General features: G+C 44.0%; 1 protein-coding gene across 1 annotated transcript in view; it reads left to right on the top strand.

The window, feature by feature from the left end:
• Window positions 1–18,660, top strand: part of IL1R2 (interleukin 1 receptor, type II) — a 42,136-nt gene that overhangs the window by 22,652 nt on the left and 824 nt on the right. The window contains 7 exon segments of the mRNA XM_009082477.1: window positions 7,402–7,532; window positions 7,623–7,881; window positions 10,263–10,437; window positions 11,346–11,520; window positions 13,250–13,315; window positions 14,519–14,654; window positions 17,304–17,449. Coding sequence (XP_009080725.1) covers window positions 7,402–7,532; window positions 7,623–7,881; window positions 10,263–10,437; window positions 11,346–11,520; window positions 13,250–13,315; window positions 14,519–14,654; window positions 17,304–17,449 — 1,088 coding nt within the window.

The following is an 18,660-nucleotide window of genomic DNA, read 5'->3' on the forward strand; positions in this document are numbered from 1 at the left end:
TTATTGTCTTTATTTCTCTACCATATGCACTTTTCATGTGTTTTGCACTGTGTCCTCCATCCCCTCCCCCTACAACTCCTGTGATAATGAATTACACATTAGTGTAGTGGAGTAGAAAATAGATACCTTGAGTAACTGAATCCACTACGTGTATTTCATGCTCCTGCTTCTTAAAACATGTGTGTGAAATACACTTGTGTGTCAGAAGGACAGTAAAACGAAGATAAACGAGAAGATTTACTGCTTGCATTACATATATGACTTCACCTTCTTGGTGAGACAAGTATTTAATTCAGGAACATGTAATAAAGAAATAATGGTTAATGTTACCCTCCCAGTACACCTACAGTAATGTATGATCTGTACCAGCTCAATTTTTCCTTAATCATAGGCCATGTATTTGCCACTGTTTTTCATAGCTATGAGGTTAATTCTTACCAACTAAATTTAAGTTCAGCTAGCAAAAAGGCGTCATTGTCACTGTTTTTCATAACTATGAGGTTAATTCTTACCAATTAAATTTAAGTTCAGCTAGCAAAAAGGCAATTAGGAACAAAAACCTGGGTCATCTGTTTTTCTCTTTGCCTCTGAAATCCTTGTTTGCTGGGCTACCTACTTAAACCAAGAACCATAACTGGTTTAGAAATCTTCTGTTGTCTCTGTCCTGGCTCATGTAACTCTATATGACTTAATGTTCCTCAGTTGGACACATTCCTCCCTGGTCTGCTGTTACCATGGGCTTTTTACAATCACTGCTGTGTTTTTAAATCCCTCAACACTTTTCACCACAGAGCACATCGTGTTGCCTTGTATGTAAAAAGACTGATCATGATTGCAGGCAAACACTGTGATTTTGGAGCTGGAGGGAAAAGAAAAAGCTACTCAGCAGTCTCAGGTTTGCTTTTTTCTATCATGTCCCTAGTGCCCCTACTGACTCACTGCCTGTGGTCTGAGAAGATGCCAAAGCTATGGGAAATGTCTACTCGCTGTTCTCCTCAGCATTGTTGGCTCTCAGTCAGCTCCACCTCTCAGCCCTGACACAGGGAGTGATTGTGCTGGTACTGCAGCTTTATCTGAAGCTCTGCACTAAGACATGGGAGCCAATATGTGCTCTAGGCTTATTCCATCCAAGCAGTAGATGGTAGCTTGGGGAAACAGGAAACACCTCAATGAGGTTGTAGTGAGAGGAAATGGCCTCAAGTTGCACCAGAAGAGGTTTAGATTAGATATTAGGTAAAATTTCTTCACTGAAAAGGTGGCCAGGCTTTGGAATATGCTGCCTAGGGAAGTGGTGAAATCACCATCCGTGGAAGTGTTCAAAAGGCACATGGTTGTGGCACTTGGGGATGTGGTTTTGTGATGAGTGGGGCAGTGCTGGGTTAACAGTTGGACTTGATGACCTCAGAGGCTTTTTTTGGCCTGAATGACTCTATGGTTCTATGATTCCATAAAGTGTTCAAGCTGAGCTGCAAGTGGTGGTTCACCTGCCTTGTCAGTCATCATCTACGGATCTGCAAAGAAGTGCCTATGCTTGCATTTCATCAGTGATCCTACTGACTTCATTTACAGCATGTAGTTAGCAGCACCTGAGGCTCTGCACTAATGAAGTCAGTTTGACAAACCATGATCAAAATTAAGCATGTAAATACATAATTTTATCCATGAGAGAAGGAAGAGTAGTAGGAGATTTTTTTTTCACTGTTATTGTAATTTCAGAGAGGCATTTGGATGTGGTGATGGTGAGACTGTCACTGGTTAGATGACCCTCTCTAGTTCAGTATATTGGGACAGAAATCTCACTGTAGATCTACTACTTTCAACAACCTCAGCTTTGTAACAGTCCTCCTTCACTGCTTGTGCACATAGTATCATAGGTCAAGTAGACTGTGCTCAGGGATGGTTTACTCCCTTAAATAAAAACCCAACAAATCCCACTTTTTCAGGAATCATTTCTTTACTTCACCAGTCTATGTCTGCATGTCTGTAACTCTGGGACATTCCTTTGTCCCTTACAGCCAGTTGATTTCTATACTGAGGATCTCCTCCTCCCTTCCAGCTCTTGAGAATGCAATTATTCACACTCTGCCTGGTTTCTCTGGCAGTGAAAGGGTCTGTGGAAATCCCAGGAGCCTGTGGTGGTGAGGCAATCTGTAACCAAGCCATGGCTGCTCTGGCCAAACGAGAGCTCCCTCATGACCAAGTGTATGTCTCTTGGCACATCTCCTCCAGTTTCTCCCAGCTAGTCATACACAACTGGTGTATGACAGCACTTATTCCATGGCTAAGCATGCAAATTCCTGTCTTCTTGGAATCTGTTGCACATTGGGCTAATTCTTTGTTTAGTCTTTCTGTCCCAGCTATTTGGTGATTCTCAGAGCTGGATAACTTCTTTTCTTCCCTCTCTGTTTCTGTGGTCCCCAAGAGCTCATCTGGGAACTGTGCACAAGGATATTACAAATGATTAAAACCAGGTTTGCCCATATCAATAACCCCCAGAACATGTGCTGGTGCAATAGTTGTGGTTTACTTTGCATCTGCTTGCCAGTCAGCTTTCAACATTAAGTATTTCTTAATGCCTTGTCACCTTATTCTTATGTGAAACAGATACATTTTCTTCTGGTTTTAATTGCATGAAGTTCACTCAGCCAAACTAGATAACAAAAAAGATAGCAAAGCCCATGGGATTGCAGTTCTTGGATGTCAAACATCATCAGCCACAGAGCCACTTGGGTGAGTTCCTCCAGGACAGACAGCAGAACCTGGGAGTCACTACAAAAAGCTGTCCTTTATAGAAATGGTCTTATCCCCACTTCATGATGTCTGAATTTCCATTTCCCCTTCCTTGGACTAGACATAATGAAGAGACACACCTTGCTTGCATGGAACTTCCTGAACACTAAATATCTCTTGAGATTTTGATTATTTCATGGGGATGCCCAAAGACAGCAAAATCCACCCAAAAGTGGCAGGGCAGCTCCATGGAGCCCTGGTGTGGGAAACAGCAATCTAGTGAGATGAGCAACGAGTGAGACATATGGGGAATAGTCTGGTCTTCAAGTTAGGAATTTCGCAGCTATGCTCCAGCATCTTGAGCTGTATAAATGAATCATCAGCACAGTGAAACCACAGAATGACACCAGCTTCCCTAAAAGAGTCTCTCTATATATATAGCTGCTAGACTTGCATATTTCTGTTTATAAATACTCAGTGATAACTGACCACAAAATGACATGGCCTTCTCAGCAGACAGCTCCTACAAAAGAAAATACTTGTTCTGTCTTTCATTTCTTCCCCAGTTATTCTAAACAAGACTTTTGCACCTCCAGATAGGCTATTTTAACTTGAATCCTTGTACTGATGCATGTGATCAGGACATTTTCCAGATAAAAGACTGCCAGGACAGAGCTCTTCTGAGGAAAGCTGATTAAAAATGTTGATCCCTGTTAGATATATCCAAGGACATTATGGTATCTGAGAACTGCACTGCTATTTGGGTTTAGTTGATTTTCTAAAGCAGGTCAGCACATGTTATTGAACTATAAACTCACTTTGAACCCTTTAGCTTCAGCTGTATCCTCTGAGGGGCTGTGTTTTCAAAGAGCCTGGAGCTTTACTACGAGGAAAGTTGCTCACTGCTGGTGTGTACAGATGGGAAACCCAAAGCATTGCCTCACAGAGGGAAAGTCAGGCAGCACCCAGTCCTTACACAGGGTGATGGGCAATGACCAGTTGACTGGTTGGCATTGATGTAGTTGTGAGTGAGCCCAAGGATGTGCTGCTGCACCTGGTCTAGGTAAACTAGTCATGGTGAGGTGGGAACAGAGGATATGACATGAGGTGAAGGAAAGAGCTGGAACCCAAAGCATTGCCTCACAGAGGGAAAGTCAGGCAGCACCCAGTCCTTACACAGGGTGATGGGCAATGACCAGTTGACTGGTTGGCATTGATGTAGTTGTGAGTGAGCCCAAGGATGTGCTGCTGCACCTGGTCTAGGTAAACTAGTCATGGTGAGGTGGGAACAGAGGATATGACATGAGGTGAAGGAAAGAGCTGGAACATGGCTGCAAACTAGTCATGGGTGAGGTGGGAACAGAGGACATGACATGAGGTGAAGGAAAGAGCTGGAACATTGTTGGGAAAGGCCATGAGGTGGTTGCAGCAGTGTGTGTGTTTGTGTGTGTGAGGGCATGGGGCACAAATCTGCAGAAAAGCAAGTGATTCTAGCTCTGCTGCTCATCAAACACTTTGCTGGCACAGGACTTTGCTCAGGGCATGCAATGAATGTGTTTGCAGCATTTGGTAGGTACAATCTTTCCAAAGATATCAAACCTCATTTCCTGCAGTTTTGCTCTTTCGGAGTCTGGTAAACATCTGGATTATTTGTTGGGGACTTGCCTGGCTTTGGTGACCAGGGTTGTCATTAGGGACTTCCACATCTATTATGCAAGTCACTCATATAGTAATACCCTGAATTTAAACTTAATATAACATAGGCCACCCAATCTGACAGCCCTTCTGTCCAGTTGCCATGCAGTGAACTGGAAAAGGAAGGACAGATACAGTTTTGTTATTCATGAGGTCACATTCTCAGAATGAAGAGCAGTGAGGCAGTGCATGACAGCTGCTCCATGAAGGATCAAGAGGCTGTAAGAGATGCAGGGTTGCCTGGAGGAGACACCATGAGTCAGAATAAGGCACAGGAAAACCTGGTTTGTAGGGCAATTCCAGACTGAAGATCCCTGCTAGATTGTCCTCTTCCAAACATGTGAAGGCCAACATTGCTGCAAGTCATAACCCATTCATAACTCTCTACAACTCCCTGAAAGGGGCTGTAGAAAGGTGTGGGATGTCTCATCTGCCATAGCTGCAGGGAGAGGACTAGAGGGAATGGTCATAAGCTGAGACAGGGCAGAGTCAGATTAGATGTTATGAAACACGTTTTCCCTGTGAGGGTGTTCAGGCAATGGAATAGATTGCCCAGGGAGGTGGTGGAGTCACCATCCCTGGAAGTGTTTCAGAGGTGTCTGGATCTGGCACTGGAGGATCTGGTTTAGGGTTTAGGGGCTCCAGCAGTGACAGATTAATTTTTGGACTTGATGATCTTAGAGGTCTCCTCCAACCTTGAGTATTCTATGACTCTATGATTTCTTGCTCCTTCTGCTTATGAGCCTGAGCACCATAATCTGTTTATATCTGTTCATTCTTTATACCTCATTGCAAGAGACCATTAATGTAGACTGCAGCACTACAGTGGATGTCATGGAAGTAAAGGGAAATCAACACATTTGCAATTCACAAGAGATCTCGAAATTCAGAGATGTATGTTGCCCATGAAGAACTTGCTGAACCACATAATGTGAAGATTGCAAATATTTATCTGCTGTGCAATTATGTAGCTGCTGACTATGCTTCAGGACACCTTTTGTTACCCATGAGAATTTCTTACTTGAGGTAGAGCGTGAAATAGTCATGTGAAAACATGAGTGTTTTCGTCAGAAAAAGGGAAAATTAGTCATATATTTAGCAGTAATTTCCCCTTTTTTTGGGAAATCCAAACACATATTTTCTCTCTGTCTGTGCCTCCGTTTCTCTCGTCTTTGCTCTCCGGAAGGAAAGAAAGTTGGGTCTAAAACGTCGTTTGGTTCTGACACAAATCTGATTGGGCAACGAGACTCAAATTTCCGCTGTGTGTTGAGCTAAACCCTATATAAGGTCCTCAGTAGCAATTTTCTGTCTAATAGCTGAAGGCTGCAGAAACACAGGTAAGTGAACCTGATGGAAATTTAGGAATGAAAGCCTCCTCTAAACCCTTAGATTATGGAGTTTGCTAGATACTAAACCAAAGGGACCAGAAAGCTTTGAACAAAATAACTATTTTTATCAGGCAAAGGATATAAAGAGAGAAACTCATCTTCTGCAGGATACCACATGTAAACCACGGGGCATGTTAACACCACTAACACCTAGACCAGGTGTAGCCAAGAGAGGCTGCAGCTCTGTGTAAATGCCCTGGAAACACTTGCAGATCTAGTGGTAGGGGAGATGACCCATGGTTATGAAACACTATTATTGAGAAAGAGTTTGGCTTTGTGGTGTTGTAGAAATAGCAATAAGCTGGAAATAGTTCACTGCAGTCAAACTATCAGATGTCAGATAAATATAGCTACTAGAACAGGAAGAAATTTGGATTAAAACCATGTTATAAATATGAGCATGCTGGGATACATGGAAGAAGCCCAAAGGTGAATAACTATGAATATTGGCTGTGTTTTATTAGTAGAAATATTTTTTTTTTGCTCTTGGATCTGATTTGAAGTAGTTGTCCAGTCATTTGATATTCACCATAGTGCTGGGCTAATATTCAATGCATGCAATTTACATTTCTGTGTATACAAAGGAAATAGGATGTGTCATGTGCATATGTGTACTGTATTGCTCATAAATTCCTTGCACAGAGCACAGGCTGGTGGCTCTATACAGCATGTTTTATATATTTTTGCCCATGGCACATTGAGATAATGCATAATCAATCAGCTGAGTAGCAGCAGCTGAAGCCTCGTGGCAGAGCAGAAGCTTTCAGTGCTGTATGCAGAAGCTGCTGTGCCCATGCCAGGCCTGTACAGATGCCACTTGATGAATGACTGGCAGCAGAGAACTTCATTTTCCCTTAGTGTCACCATAGCTGATTTTCAGGACAAGTTGTTCAGGGTTTTCCTTGCCTTTTTGTTTAGAACAGATGGTAATAATTTCCATGCTGAAAACTTGTAATCAAAACCAGTAAGATGGGTGTGCATGCCATGGGGGTCAATGTCTTTTGTCCCAAGAGAAGCATTTGTTGGAAACTTTGTAAGCTTGGCTCTGGTTACAGCAGAGGTTTGCCTGCAGCTTAATTCACAGTAGATGGCCTGTTTTAGTAGCCACAGTGGGGAAGATACAGTGACACAGGATTTAATGAGGGCCATACAACCTTGAGAGACACCTGAGGTGACTGCTTAGGAGAGCTAAAGTCTAGTCTGCTGCATCTTTGCTCCTGCTGTTCACCCAAGTTTCTACACTGCAGCTAACTCAGAGCAGCTGACCCATGCCTCAGTCACATCTTATTGCAAAATAAGCAGAGCTAGATTTTTCCACTGGAAAGCTGTGGGGACAGCAGCATCTTGTGGTGTATTGTTTTCATCTCCTGCAGTGGAAGACAAGGGGCAGAAGTGATATGTGTGTGCCAAGCCAGATGCCCTGGTTCTACAGGTCAGCCCCTATAAACTAAGGATGAAAATGCCTTTCTGCTCACTAAGGGTGAATCAAAGCTCCCCAGGTCTGCAGAGAGGAAAAGAGCAGTTAACTCTTGAGATAACATTGAGTATTTTCATTATATGGTCTGTCATGTAATAAACTTCCTTGCAGATTTCAAAACACTTTCCCTCAACCTTATCCTTCTGATTTCAACTAGAAAAAAATGCATGGGCTCTTCTTTGTCCTGGTGACGTGCACAGCAGGTGCCTCTGCTTTCAGGCTCCAGCAAGTCAAAAGCACAGGTGAGGACATGCTTTTTTTCCCCCTCCTGCCTTCCTCATCCTTCTTGTTAATGTCTGACAGTAATGTAAAAATGTCTCTGACCTATGTAGAAAACTGCACAGATCACACCGTGTATTTCAAACACTACTACGAACTGCATGGAGAACCTGTGGTTCTGAAATGCCCTTCCCCCAGATACAAACATCTGGATTTTTCTGCCTTGACCCCTAATATCACATGGCATAAAAATGGATCAAAAACCATGATACCAGGAAGAGATGAAGACCCAAGAGTCTGGGCAGAAGGAAATGCACTCTGGTTTTTGCCAGTGACGCCAGAAGACTCAGGAGTGTATATCTGCACCAAAAGGTGGGTATGGAAAAGGAAATCCAGGGCACTAACAGATGACTGTGTTTAAAGTGCATCAGATTTTAAACTCCATTTATGTTCAGAGCATTTCTGAGAAAAGAAGTTTCCTCACTGACCTTATTAGAGACAAAATGTATAAAGTCACAATCTGAAGTGCATTGTGTGTCTCCTGTAGTTATATATACTGAAATCTGGATAAATTGTAACATGGGATGACAGCTCTGGCTACAATCTCACAGGAAAATAGTGTATAGAGAATTTGTTCTACCTTTCCTATGAGCCAGTCAGTGCTACAGCCAGCAGAGCATGCTGCAGGTTGGGTATTTTGCTGAACACTAACAGCCTCATTGCACTTCAGATTGCCTTATGAAGCATATACTAAAGCACTGTGGATCTGCAGTGTCCTTGTTTCCTCTTCCTTAGCCCTTTTTTTCTGTTTCACATTTTAAAGCAGAGTTTGATTGCTTTGGTATTGCTGGAAGATCTTTCATGAGACCCAATGAGTATTTACCAGGCTGGTACAACACTTGTGATACGGAGTCCCAGAGAGGGACTCTGTGTTAGGAGCTGCAGTGATAGGAAAAGGGGTAATGGGTTCAAACTGAAGGAGGGGAAGGTTAGGTTAAATGTTAGAAAAGAGGGTTTTGTTAAAAGGGTGGTGAGACACTGTCCCAGGTTGCCCAGGGAGGCTGTGGCTGCCCCAACCCTGGCAGTGTTCACAGCCAGGTTGGATGAGCCTTGAGCAACCTGCTCTGGTGGGAGGTGTCCCTGCCCAGGGCAGGGGTTGGGACTAGATGATCTCTAAGCTCCATTCCAACCCCTACAATTCTATGATTTTATGATTCTACGATACTGCAGTGTGTTGAGACTTGACTGATGGTTTCTGTTTCCCATGTACCATTTCAGACGAGGTACCAGGGCCTGGATTTGTTGGGGACTGAGTAATGCAAAACCTCCTGTCACCCTTAGAGCTTGAACTCCAGAAAGTGTCCCAGGTCCCTGTCCCCTGCCATCTCCTGCTGTCAGCTAGCTTCCCAGTGCACCTTGCTCTAGGGTTTATAGTAGAGAATATATCTCTACATCCCTGGAGATGCTGGTGTAGAGCATGGTTTCCTTGCTGGCAAGGCAAACCTGGTGAGTGACATATATCAGCAATAGAAGAGATGGACAGGCAGAACTCAAGTTGAGACCTCATGCTCAGCATCAGGTTGGCCTTCCCACATGTCTCAACAGGGATTGCAGTGGTAGAGCAGAAGAGAAGATGCTGAGAGCAAGGCCAAAATAACAAAAGGTTACAAATACTGTCCTAGAGCAGAGTAGTCACCTGAGATCTTCAATGGTGGTTTTAAATCCCCTTTTTTGGGCTATTCTGTCACAGCTCATCAATATATAACACTATGGCAGTGTTACAGACAGCTACAGTAAAATGCTGTGAAACACATTTGAAAAAAACATGCAAGAGCCAAGGATACAACTTCATTGCTAACATTATTACAGGATACATACAGTGCAAGCAAATTGCAAATCATCCCACAGGGAAGACCCCAGATTTTTACAAACACTGTAAAATGAGAGTAAAAGTGAATTATCACAGATATCTCTTTCTGTGGAGCAAGTATGTTGGATTTAGGCATCTGACCTGTAGGTGACAGCTAGCCAAGTGTCCTGGAAGTAGTGTCAGTCCATCTGCTTGCAGCACCTAGCTGTTCTGGAGGTGCTTGCCTGGCCCCCTTGACTCTGCTGGCCCCTTCAGGGACCAGGCACTGCCCTGGGTAGAGGCATCTGAGTCAGGATTTCAGAGGTTGTAAAGGACAGAGTTTAAGCACCTATCTCCTCCAGTTTGGTCCTCTTTGGGACTGGAAGTGATTGTCACTTGGGGCCATAAAGAAAAGCCAAATACTGCAAACCTTTCAAAGCCAGAATGCCTTCCTTTCTACATGAAATGATACTACTGGTTGTGCAATAGTAACTGCAGATGTATTTTAATACATACTTGAAGCTTTTTCTTTCACCCTTATGTGCCAATCATTAGTCAAAACCTATTCCAAGAAAACAGTGGAGGGTTCATGATTCACCTGCTACTCTTCAGGTGAATGTGTTCCCCTTCCTCACAGAATTAAAATCATGCTGTAGCCTAAGGGTGCACAGGAAATTTGGTGTGCAAAAAAGAAAAGACTGAAGGCAGACACATGTCAGTAACATGTTTAGATAGTGCCAGAAGAACAGTACCAGTGATTTTCCAGCATCCCTCCCAGTATGATCTCAGTCTTGGCCTCTTAAAAACTGCTAAGGAGGGAAATGGAGCCAGGAGGAAACCAAGGATGTTACTTGAGTTCTCCTGATTGCTGGTGGGTGGTCACCTCTCCCTACTCTGTCTGCAGGAATTCCTCCTACTGCGCCGAGGTCTCCATCCATCTCACGGTTGTGGAGAAAGCAGCTGCTCAGGAGATTGCCTATCCCCAGGTCCTCTACACTTTCACCTCTGGCAAGATTGTTTGTCCTGACCTGTGGGATTTTACACCAAATATGACAAGCCTGGAGCTCAAGTGGTACAAGGTAGAACTTTCACCACCTCTTTGTGCATGGCCTAATCCCAACCTGGCACATATCTGAGCCACAGAATCATAGAATTTTAGGGGTTGAAATGGAGCTTAGAGATCATCTATTCCCAACCCCCTGCCCTGGGCAGGGACACCTCCCACCAGAGCAGGTTGCTCAAGGCTCATCCAACCTGGCTGTGAACACTGCCAGGGTTGGGGCAGCCACAGCCTCCCTGGGCAACCTGGGACAGTGTCTCACCATTCTCACTGGGAAAAACATTTTCCTAATATCTAACCTTAATATCCCCTCTTTCAATTTGTACCCATTGCCCTTTGTCCTGTCACTGCAGCTCCTAACAAAGAGTCCCTCTAAGGCTTTCCTGTAGCCCTTTCGGAGACTGGAAGGTTGCTCTGAGGCCTCCACACAACCTTCTCTTCTCCAGGCTGAACAGTCCCAACTCCCTCAGCCTGTCCTCATGGGGGAGATGCTCCAGTCCTCTTAGCAACCTTGTGTCCTCCTCTGGACTTGCTCCAACAGTTCCATCTCCTTCTTATGTTCAAGAGATTTTCACAGCATATAAGCATAGGAGGCACCAACCAAGCTGTGCCAACTCACTGTAACACTCCTAACTCTTCATGAGTCTCTCCTGACTTGGTCATCAGGAAATTTGGTGATGTAAATAAGTTGATCAGATCATTCAGAGTTCCATTAGTGAACACTGCTTGTTCAGTTTTCCTCAGTGCTGTGGGACAGACAGGACATGTTGTTTCTCATCCACCGTCACGCTCGAGCTTTTCTCCTCAGTGCTGCTTTCAACTACTTCCCCACCCAACCTTAGATGTGCCTGGGATTACTGTGACCCAGCTGTAGGACCTTGCACTTCATTTGTTGAGTCATAACACCAGTTGATATCCTCTCTCCAGGATGCTCTGCCTTTGGAAAATGACAACGAAAAATTCGTCATTCTGAAAGGTTCAACTTCTCTGATCATGACATCTGTGCTCCCGTCAGATGCTGGTTATTACACCTGCAAGATGTCATTTCCATCTGGAGGTGTGATGTATGAAATCACCAGGACAATTCAGCTGGAGACTGTTGGTAAATAGTGGCACCTTAAAACATTGCAAAATTTAAGAAAATTCAAGTAAAAATGCCAGAAGGGCTCCATAGATGAATAAGGAATTGCTGAGGAAATTCAGGGAAAAAAAATGAGGTCCTTAGGGGGTGGAAGTGAGGATAAATGGCCTAGGAGAGATACAGAGAAGTTGTAAGGGAAGCTAGAGACATGGTCAGGGAAGTTGAGGTACAGTTGGAATTGAGGCTAGCCAGGGACATTAAGGATAATAAGAAGGGCTTCTACAGGTTTGCTGCATACAGAAGGAAGACTAGAGACAATGTGAGTCCTCTCCAGAGGGAAACAGGAGACACAGCTTCCCTGGATAAAGAAAAGGCTGAGGTTCTCAGTGACTTCTTTTCCTCAGTCTTCAACTCCGGGTGTTCCAGCCACACTGACCAGGCCAAGAAAGACAAAGGTGGAGACTGGGAGAATGAAACCCCTGAGTCCTCTGTAGAAGAGGATCAGATTTGAGACCATCTAAGGAACCTGTGTGTGCATTAGTCCATGGGTTCTGATGAGATCCATCCTCAGCTTGTGAGGGAACTGGTGGATGTAGCTGCAAAGCCACTACCTATAATTTTTGAGGAATCTTAGCAGTCAGATGAAGTCCCCAATGTCTGAAAAAAAAATAAATCTCTTCTTTATTAACGAAACTCAGCGTCTCAGCCGTGCCAAGGGAAGGGGCACACGGAGGGTTTGCCTTGATGTGGCAGGGCAGGAGATGCTCCTGCAAGTGACAACCCATGGTTGTTAAACCGAATAACTTTTGTCTTGCAGGAAGGGCTGGGGGAGGTCACTGCAAAGGGTTATAGAGAGTTTAGGAAACAAAACACTGCAGAGTGACTCTGGGCAGTGGTGCAGGGGAGAGAGCAGCCAGCAGGGGCCAGGAGTGCCCTGGGACAGCCGTCGGGGCTGCAACCTCCAGCCTGGTGTCCTGCTGGGAGACACATAAACTTTCTCATGCTGCATCCTTCAGGATCGCGGTGTGAGCTGGACTCTGTCTATTTCTGCAGGCACCGATCTCTGGGCTTGAAACGGGAATATCTGTTTTTCCCAGTGGGTTTAACAATCAAGTTGTAGAATCATAGAATTTTGGGGGCTGGAATGGAGTTTAGAGATCATCTAATCCCAACCCCTGCCCTGGGCAGGGACACCTCCCACCAGAGCAGGTTGCTCAAGGCTCATCCAACCTGGCTGTGAACACTGCCAGGGTTGGGGCAGCCACAGCCTCCCTGGGCAACCTGGGACAGTGTCTCACCACCCTCCCAGGAAAACATTTTCCTAATATCTAACCTGAATTTCCCCTCTTTCAATTTGTACCCATTGCCCCTTGCCCTGCCACTGCAGCTCCTAACACAGAGTCCCTCTAAAGCTTCCCTGTAGCCCCTTCAGATATTGAAAAGGTGCTCTGAGGTCTCCACACAACCTTCTCTTCTCCAGGCTGAACAGCCCCAACTCCCTCAGCCTGTCCTCATAGGGGAGATGCTCCAGTCCTTTTACCAACCTTGTGTCCTCCTCTGGACTTGCTCCAACAGTTCCATGTCCTTCTTATGTTGAGGGCACCAGAACTGCACACAGTATTCCATGAGGATGGAATGCTTTCCTGGGAGAGGAAAGATGTTGAATGAAGGGACATGTGTCTAGTTCTGGGGTGATGCCCACATTTTAGCTTGCACTAGCATTGATGCTCTGTTCTTTTTCTCTTTCCAGAACAAGAGAAGAGAATTACTCCAATCATTGTGTATCCAACACAAAAGACAACATCAGCTGCTCTCGGTAAGGCCAAGCATTATTTTTGGAAATGTCTAATCAGAGAAAAATTAGAGCAGATCCTCTTATGGTGTAATTTGTTGGCATACATTGTAGTTTTTCTGATCTTAATTATATAAGCTGAGGATTGGTGCTGGAACAGCTTTTGCTTCTTACTCTTTACAACTAGATTCTGTCTTCTGGGTAGGAGAAACTGCAGAACTGCTGTAGATATTTATCCCTAACAAAGCAATAAAACATGTTTGCACCATTAGATCTGCTGTCCAGAGTTTCCCCTTCTCTAAGACCTTTCCCTTTTCAATATTAGCTCAAACTGGTCTAGGTTATCCGGTATCTTTGACTGAGCCATTCAACTCTTTTGAAAGGTGATACCTTTTCATTGCCTTTTTCTGTTTAAACTTGACAGTTGTTAGTTAGCATGTACCTTGATAGGATCTCAATTTTCCTTTGAAGATTATATTATGACAACAGATTTCTGTTGCATTTCCTCTTCCCAGAAAACCTTTTTCAACCTGGGTACTATACACACAGCTGTGCCCTATGATGTTGTTAGTTTTTCTCCTAATTTTCTTTCCATCAGTGTAGGCCTACCAAGTCTTTTTTTTCCCCCCTATCTATATCCATGTAATGTTTTATATGTCTTTTTATCACCATCTGCAGAGGTATAATAATGGCATTGTATGCATTATCAAACCCTGTATTTTCCATGTAATATAAATACACACCAGTCTGGAGTCTCTTTATCTCTTAGTTACAATAATAATAGCAAAACTTCAGAAGTTTTGCACAGTCACTTTTCCCTGGAGGTCTCACCTTGAGCTAAATGTCTTGGCCCACAGTATCTTTGTGTGAAGCTGTGCTGCTGGTTAATGCAGTTGCTCTAGAGAGGTAAATCACACTGTGCCCTTTGGGCTGCAGCACATCAGAAAGAGCAAGACCACAGGGACACAACTTTGCCTCCTGAGGAATATGTTTAGTACAATAATAGGAAAATTATTTGGTAAGCAGTGGGAAGAACTGCCAGACTGAAGGGTCTTGCTGCCGAGGAGTAGGGGATCAAAAGCAATCTGGGGATTAACTTCAGTTTTGAAGGTAGTGGTGTTGACGTGTGTGGGAACTTGATCTCCAACTGGAGCTGTTGGTTTTCACCCAAAGAAAGAGTTTTTCATATATATCCAAATTATTTTTCAATCCTTCATTTTCTGACAGGCTCCAAGATGACTCTGCCATGCAAAGTGTTTGTTGGACTGAGCAGCCATGTCCAAACTGATGTGGAATGGTTAGCAAATGACACCAGTGTTGACGTGGTCTACAAACAAAGCAGAGTTACAGAGGGAGAACGACAGTAAGTCTGGCTGAAAGTGTTTCCTTGTGCTTGATGCCTTAACATGCAGTGCTACAGGGGCTGCTGGTGCAGCAGAATGCCAGGTAATAGAATGGGCTATGGACAGATCTGAAGTGAAGGTGAGAGCTGGAAAAAAAATGGGCAGGCAAGCAAAATAACCCCAAACCCAATGGAGGCAGGGTCAAATAAATTCTTAATCTCTGTCTTTTTATTGATAGTATTTTGCAAATGAGCCAACTTTGAGATTTGAACTTGAAGTATGTTTTCATGAGCAACTGAGCTGCTGTAAGGGCTGACTGCAGTGGAAAGCAATGGGACTTGATCCTTCCCAGTGCTTCTCTTAGCTCTCTCCTTGCCCTGTGCCAGCAAAGCAGCAACATTCTCTCCCTGACCACTCATGAGGTTCTCTGAATACACTAAGACAACAGAAAAATATCCAGTGGTTTGATGGTTTTTGTTTTGCTTTGGTATTTAAATAGAGTTGTTTTTCCCCTTAGGCTTGTTTTTTTCCACATTAGTGAGTTAAACTGACTCACAGAGATGTCCAGTGAGTGCTAGAACTGGTGCCAGGGTAGCACTGAAGTGGATGCTAATGGGAGGGAGAAACAGGATGTTCCACATCCTCTTGCTCTGATCTATTGTGTCTCCCAGTCCTGAGGAGGCTTCTTTCAGCTACCTCATAGCTGCATGCCTCCAGGCTTTTCCACCTGCCTCATGCTATGTGCCTCAAGGCTTTTCCCACTAGGAAAATCCAGTCCAGCTGCCTCATGCTGTATGCCTCAAGGCTTTTCCCACTAGGAAAAGAGGGAAGAGATCTGTTTTCTGTACCTGTGACATGCTACCTGAGTAACTTTCAGGCACACTTCTAATGTTTTGCAAATGTGAGGTAAACTTTCAGAGTGCAATCTCTTCATTGAGGACCAAGTTGGCTTGTTCTGCCTCTCAGTTCATGAAGCTGAGCTGCCTCATGCTGTATGCCTCAAGGCTTTTCCCACTAGGAAAAGAGGGAAGAGATCTGTTTTCTGTACCTGTGACATGCTACCTGAGTAACTTTCAGGCACACTTCTAATGTTTTGCAAATGTGAGGTAAACTTTCAGAGTGCAATCTCTTCATTGAGGACCAAGTTGGCTTGTTCTGCCTCTCAGTTCATGAAGCTGAGAGTGTCCACAAAGATCATCATCCTCACCTGGAGCACAGTGGCTCTGCCTGTACTGGTGGACAGAGCCCAGGAGTTCCTTGGCTCTGGGATTTCATTGCCTCAGCTGTTAATTGCTGAACTGGTCATACACCAGCTAGCACTTTCCCTAAGAGCTCCTGGCTATTGATTAGGGTTTAGCATGGGGCAGGGACCATACCCAATAGAGTTTGGGGATGTGGCATCTGTGTTTTGAGGTACAAGAGTGTTTAACATTTATGGATGTGAGCTGGTTTTGGCCATTTGTGGCCACCAGTGCCAGATAACAACCTGGCCATGCTGCAGCCAGAGGTAACATGGTAACTCAGCTGTGTGCCCAAGCCTTTATGTGTTTTCCCATTCCCTATAGCATGATTGGGAGCATTAATTTATAATGTTGCTTATATGGATAAGAGGCAATGCATGAAACCTGTGGTCAGGAACCATAAAATGTACTTCATCTATAGTCTTTGCAGGCTTTAGAACAGAGCAGCACCTGTACTTTCTTACTTGGACTTTAAAAATTACTTTTATGATGACTACCATTATCATTGTTCCTGTTATACATTATTATGCCATTGCACAAGGACAGTGACCATGAGAGCTAAGGCTCATGCAGAGACCACAGTGTGTGAGATACCCCAGTCCTGCTGGAAAGCCTCAGAACATCAGCAAGGCAAAACAGCTCAGATGCCACTTGGAAAACAAATTCCCTGCAGAAATCTCTGGCAAAGCATCCACCACCATGTCACTGCCTTCCTGTGGTACAGTGCCAGGAGGAGCACCCAGGGAATTCCAATGCTGGGGTTCAATGCAGGCTCATGATCCACTGTCATTGCTTTAAAGAACAGCTGGACAGCTGCTCCAGCAATGACTAAAACATAGCAAGAGACAATACTTGATTGCAGCTAGAAAACTGCATTCAAATAGTTGAACTGGTGAAACAATCACATTGAAATAAGCTGGAAACTTCTTAGGCAGTTTCTTGTATTAAGCTCTTGGCTTTGGGCATGTGATAGACAGGAGTGGTGGTTCAGTTTTCTGGGAGAGCAATTGCAGGGTTATGTTCTCTATATGTCCTCTTCCAGCTGATAGTAAGAATTAATCACTGAAATGAATAGGTCATCAGAGAGAAGGAATTAGGTCCTTCCACAATGCTGTGTAGAGAGCTCAAAGATATGCAGAATTCTGCTTGCTTTTCTTCCCTTTCTTTTCTTTGTTTTTGCAGGACAAATCCAGATCTTTTTGTCCTGTAGGCTCCAAGAAGTGCAGGGTGGGTACTGCCTGCTGGGACTCAAGTAGCTATCACAGGTGGGCTGGAAAGCACAAATGTCCTCAAATTCTGAGGGGCTAGTTCAGAAATGAGCCAATATCCAATGCATTTTCTTGCAGTCTGCTGTTAGAATGAACATACCAAATCGAGGAAAGCCAGCTTGTAAAAGTATTTAACACTAATGTTTTCTTATTCTTCCAGAGAAATTGTAGAAAATGGTGAAAACCTCATTGAAGTGCCACTGATTTTTGATTCTGTTGAAGAAGTGGACTTCTACACAGACTTCACCTGTCTGGCCCAGAACAGATATGGATACCAAGTACTACCAACAAGGGTCAAGCAAGAAGGTAGCTATTTTGGCTCCTTATTTTGGATAATTGTTCTTATTCTCCTAATGCTGAAGTATCATCCAAGCCTTTTATACTGTCAGAGCTAACGCTGGGATGAATTACTGCCTGGGGAAATTCTGGTTGCCTCTTTGACCTGTAGTCTTTGATACAGCCTGTTCACAAAACTCACCTTCTATGGGTCATTTACTGACATTTTGTGCAGTGATAAGGATCCATCTGTGTTGGTATATCTATTTATTGGCTAAGGCTTCAATTTAGATAGATGGTTCCAGTGAGACTCCTGGCAAACTCCTATTGCGTGCAGCAGGGCCAGATCTTCAATTTCTCAACAAGTAGGGGAAAAAAAGACAGTATCAAAATGAGTGATTGGAATATTCCTTTTCCTTGTGCACAGACTGCTGCCAAGATAACAAGAAGTGTAAATTATGATGGGTGTTGTTATTTTGGCTCCTAGTGATGGGAAGAGAAGCCCTAAACTGCTCAGTGCAATTAATGTTGCAGTGTGATAGACCATTGGCCAAGAACCAGATGAAAAAACACTGTGAAGCAATGCTAATTGTTTGTTTATATTTCTGAATCACCAAAGCTTGTTCACACTCTCTTAGAAAGACACATGAACATTTACAGTCTTCACTATGAGTTATGACTCACTCCAGCACCCTATGATGAGGGATTTGTACTCACTTTACTGGATGATGTTCTACTCTTGTCTTGCAAAGCTACACAGGTATTACTACAGGGGGGGCAATCCATGCGCCAATATATGTTAGAATAATCCAAAATGGTCTGATAAGACACTGGTCTTGGTAATTAGCTGCACTTGGGAAGAATCACAGAATCAGTTATGTAGGAAGGGACCACAATGGGTCATCTGGTCCAACCTCCCTACTCCAGCAGGGCCATCCTAGAGCACATGGCTCAGAGTTGTGTCCAGATGGTTCTGGAATATCTCCAGTGAGGGAGAATCCACGACCTCTCTGGGCAATCTGTTCAGTGCTCAGTGACTGCACAGCAAAGAAGTTCTTCCTTGTATTCAGGTGGAACTTCCTGGGCATCAGTTTTTGCTGTTACCTCTTGTTTTATTGGTTTCCATCACTGACAAGAGTCTGATCCATCATCTTGGCACTTCCCATTCATGTTTTTGAATACATTAATGAGGCCCCCAAGAAGTTCAGAGTCTTTGCTTGATTATTAGTAATTTATAAGCT

This window comes from Acanthisitta chloris, unplaced genomic scaffold (genome assembly GCF_000695815.1).
Source record: "Acanthisitta chloris isolate BGI_N310 unplaced genomic scaffold, ASM69581v1 scaffold3549, whole genome shotgun sequence".
In the NCBI taxonomy this organism is placed as follows: Eukaryota; Metazoa; Chordata; class Aves; order Passeriformes; family Acanthisittidae; genus Acanthisitta; species Acanthisitta chloris.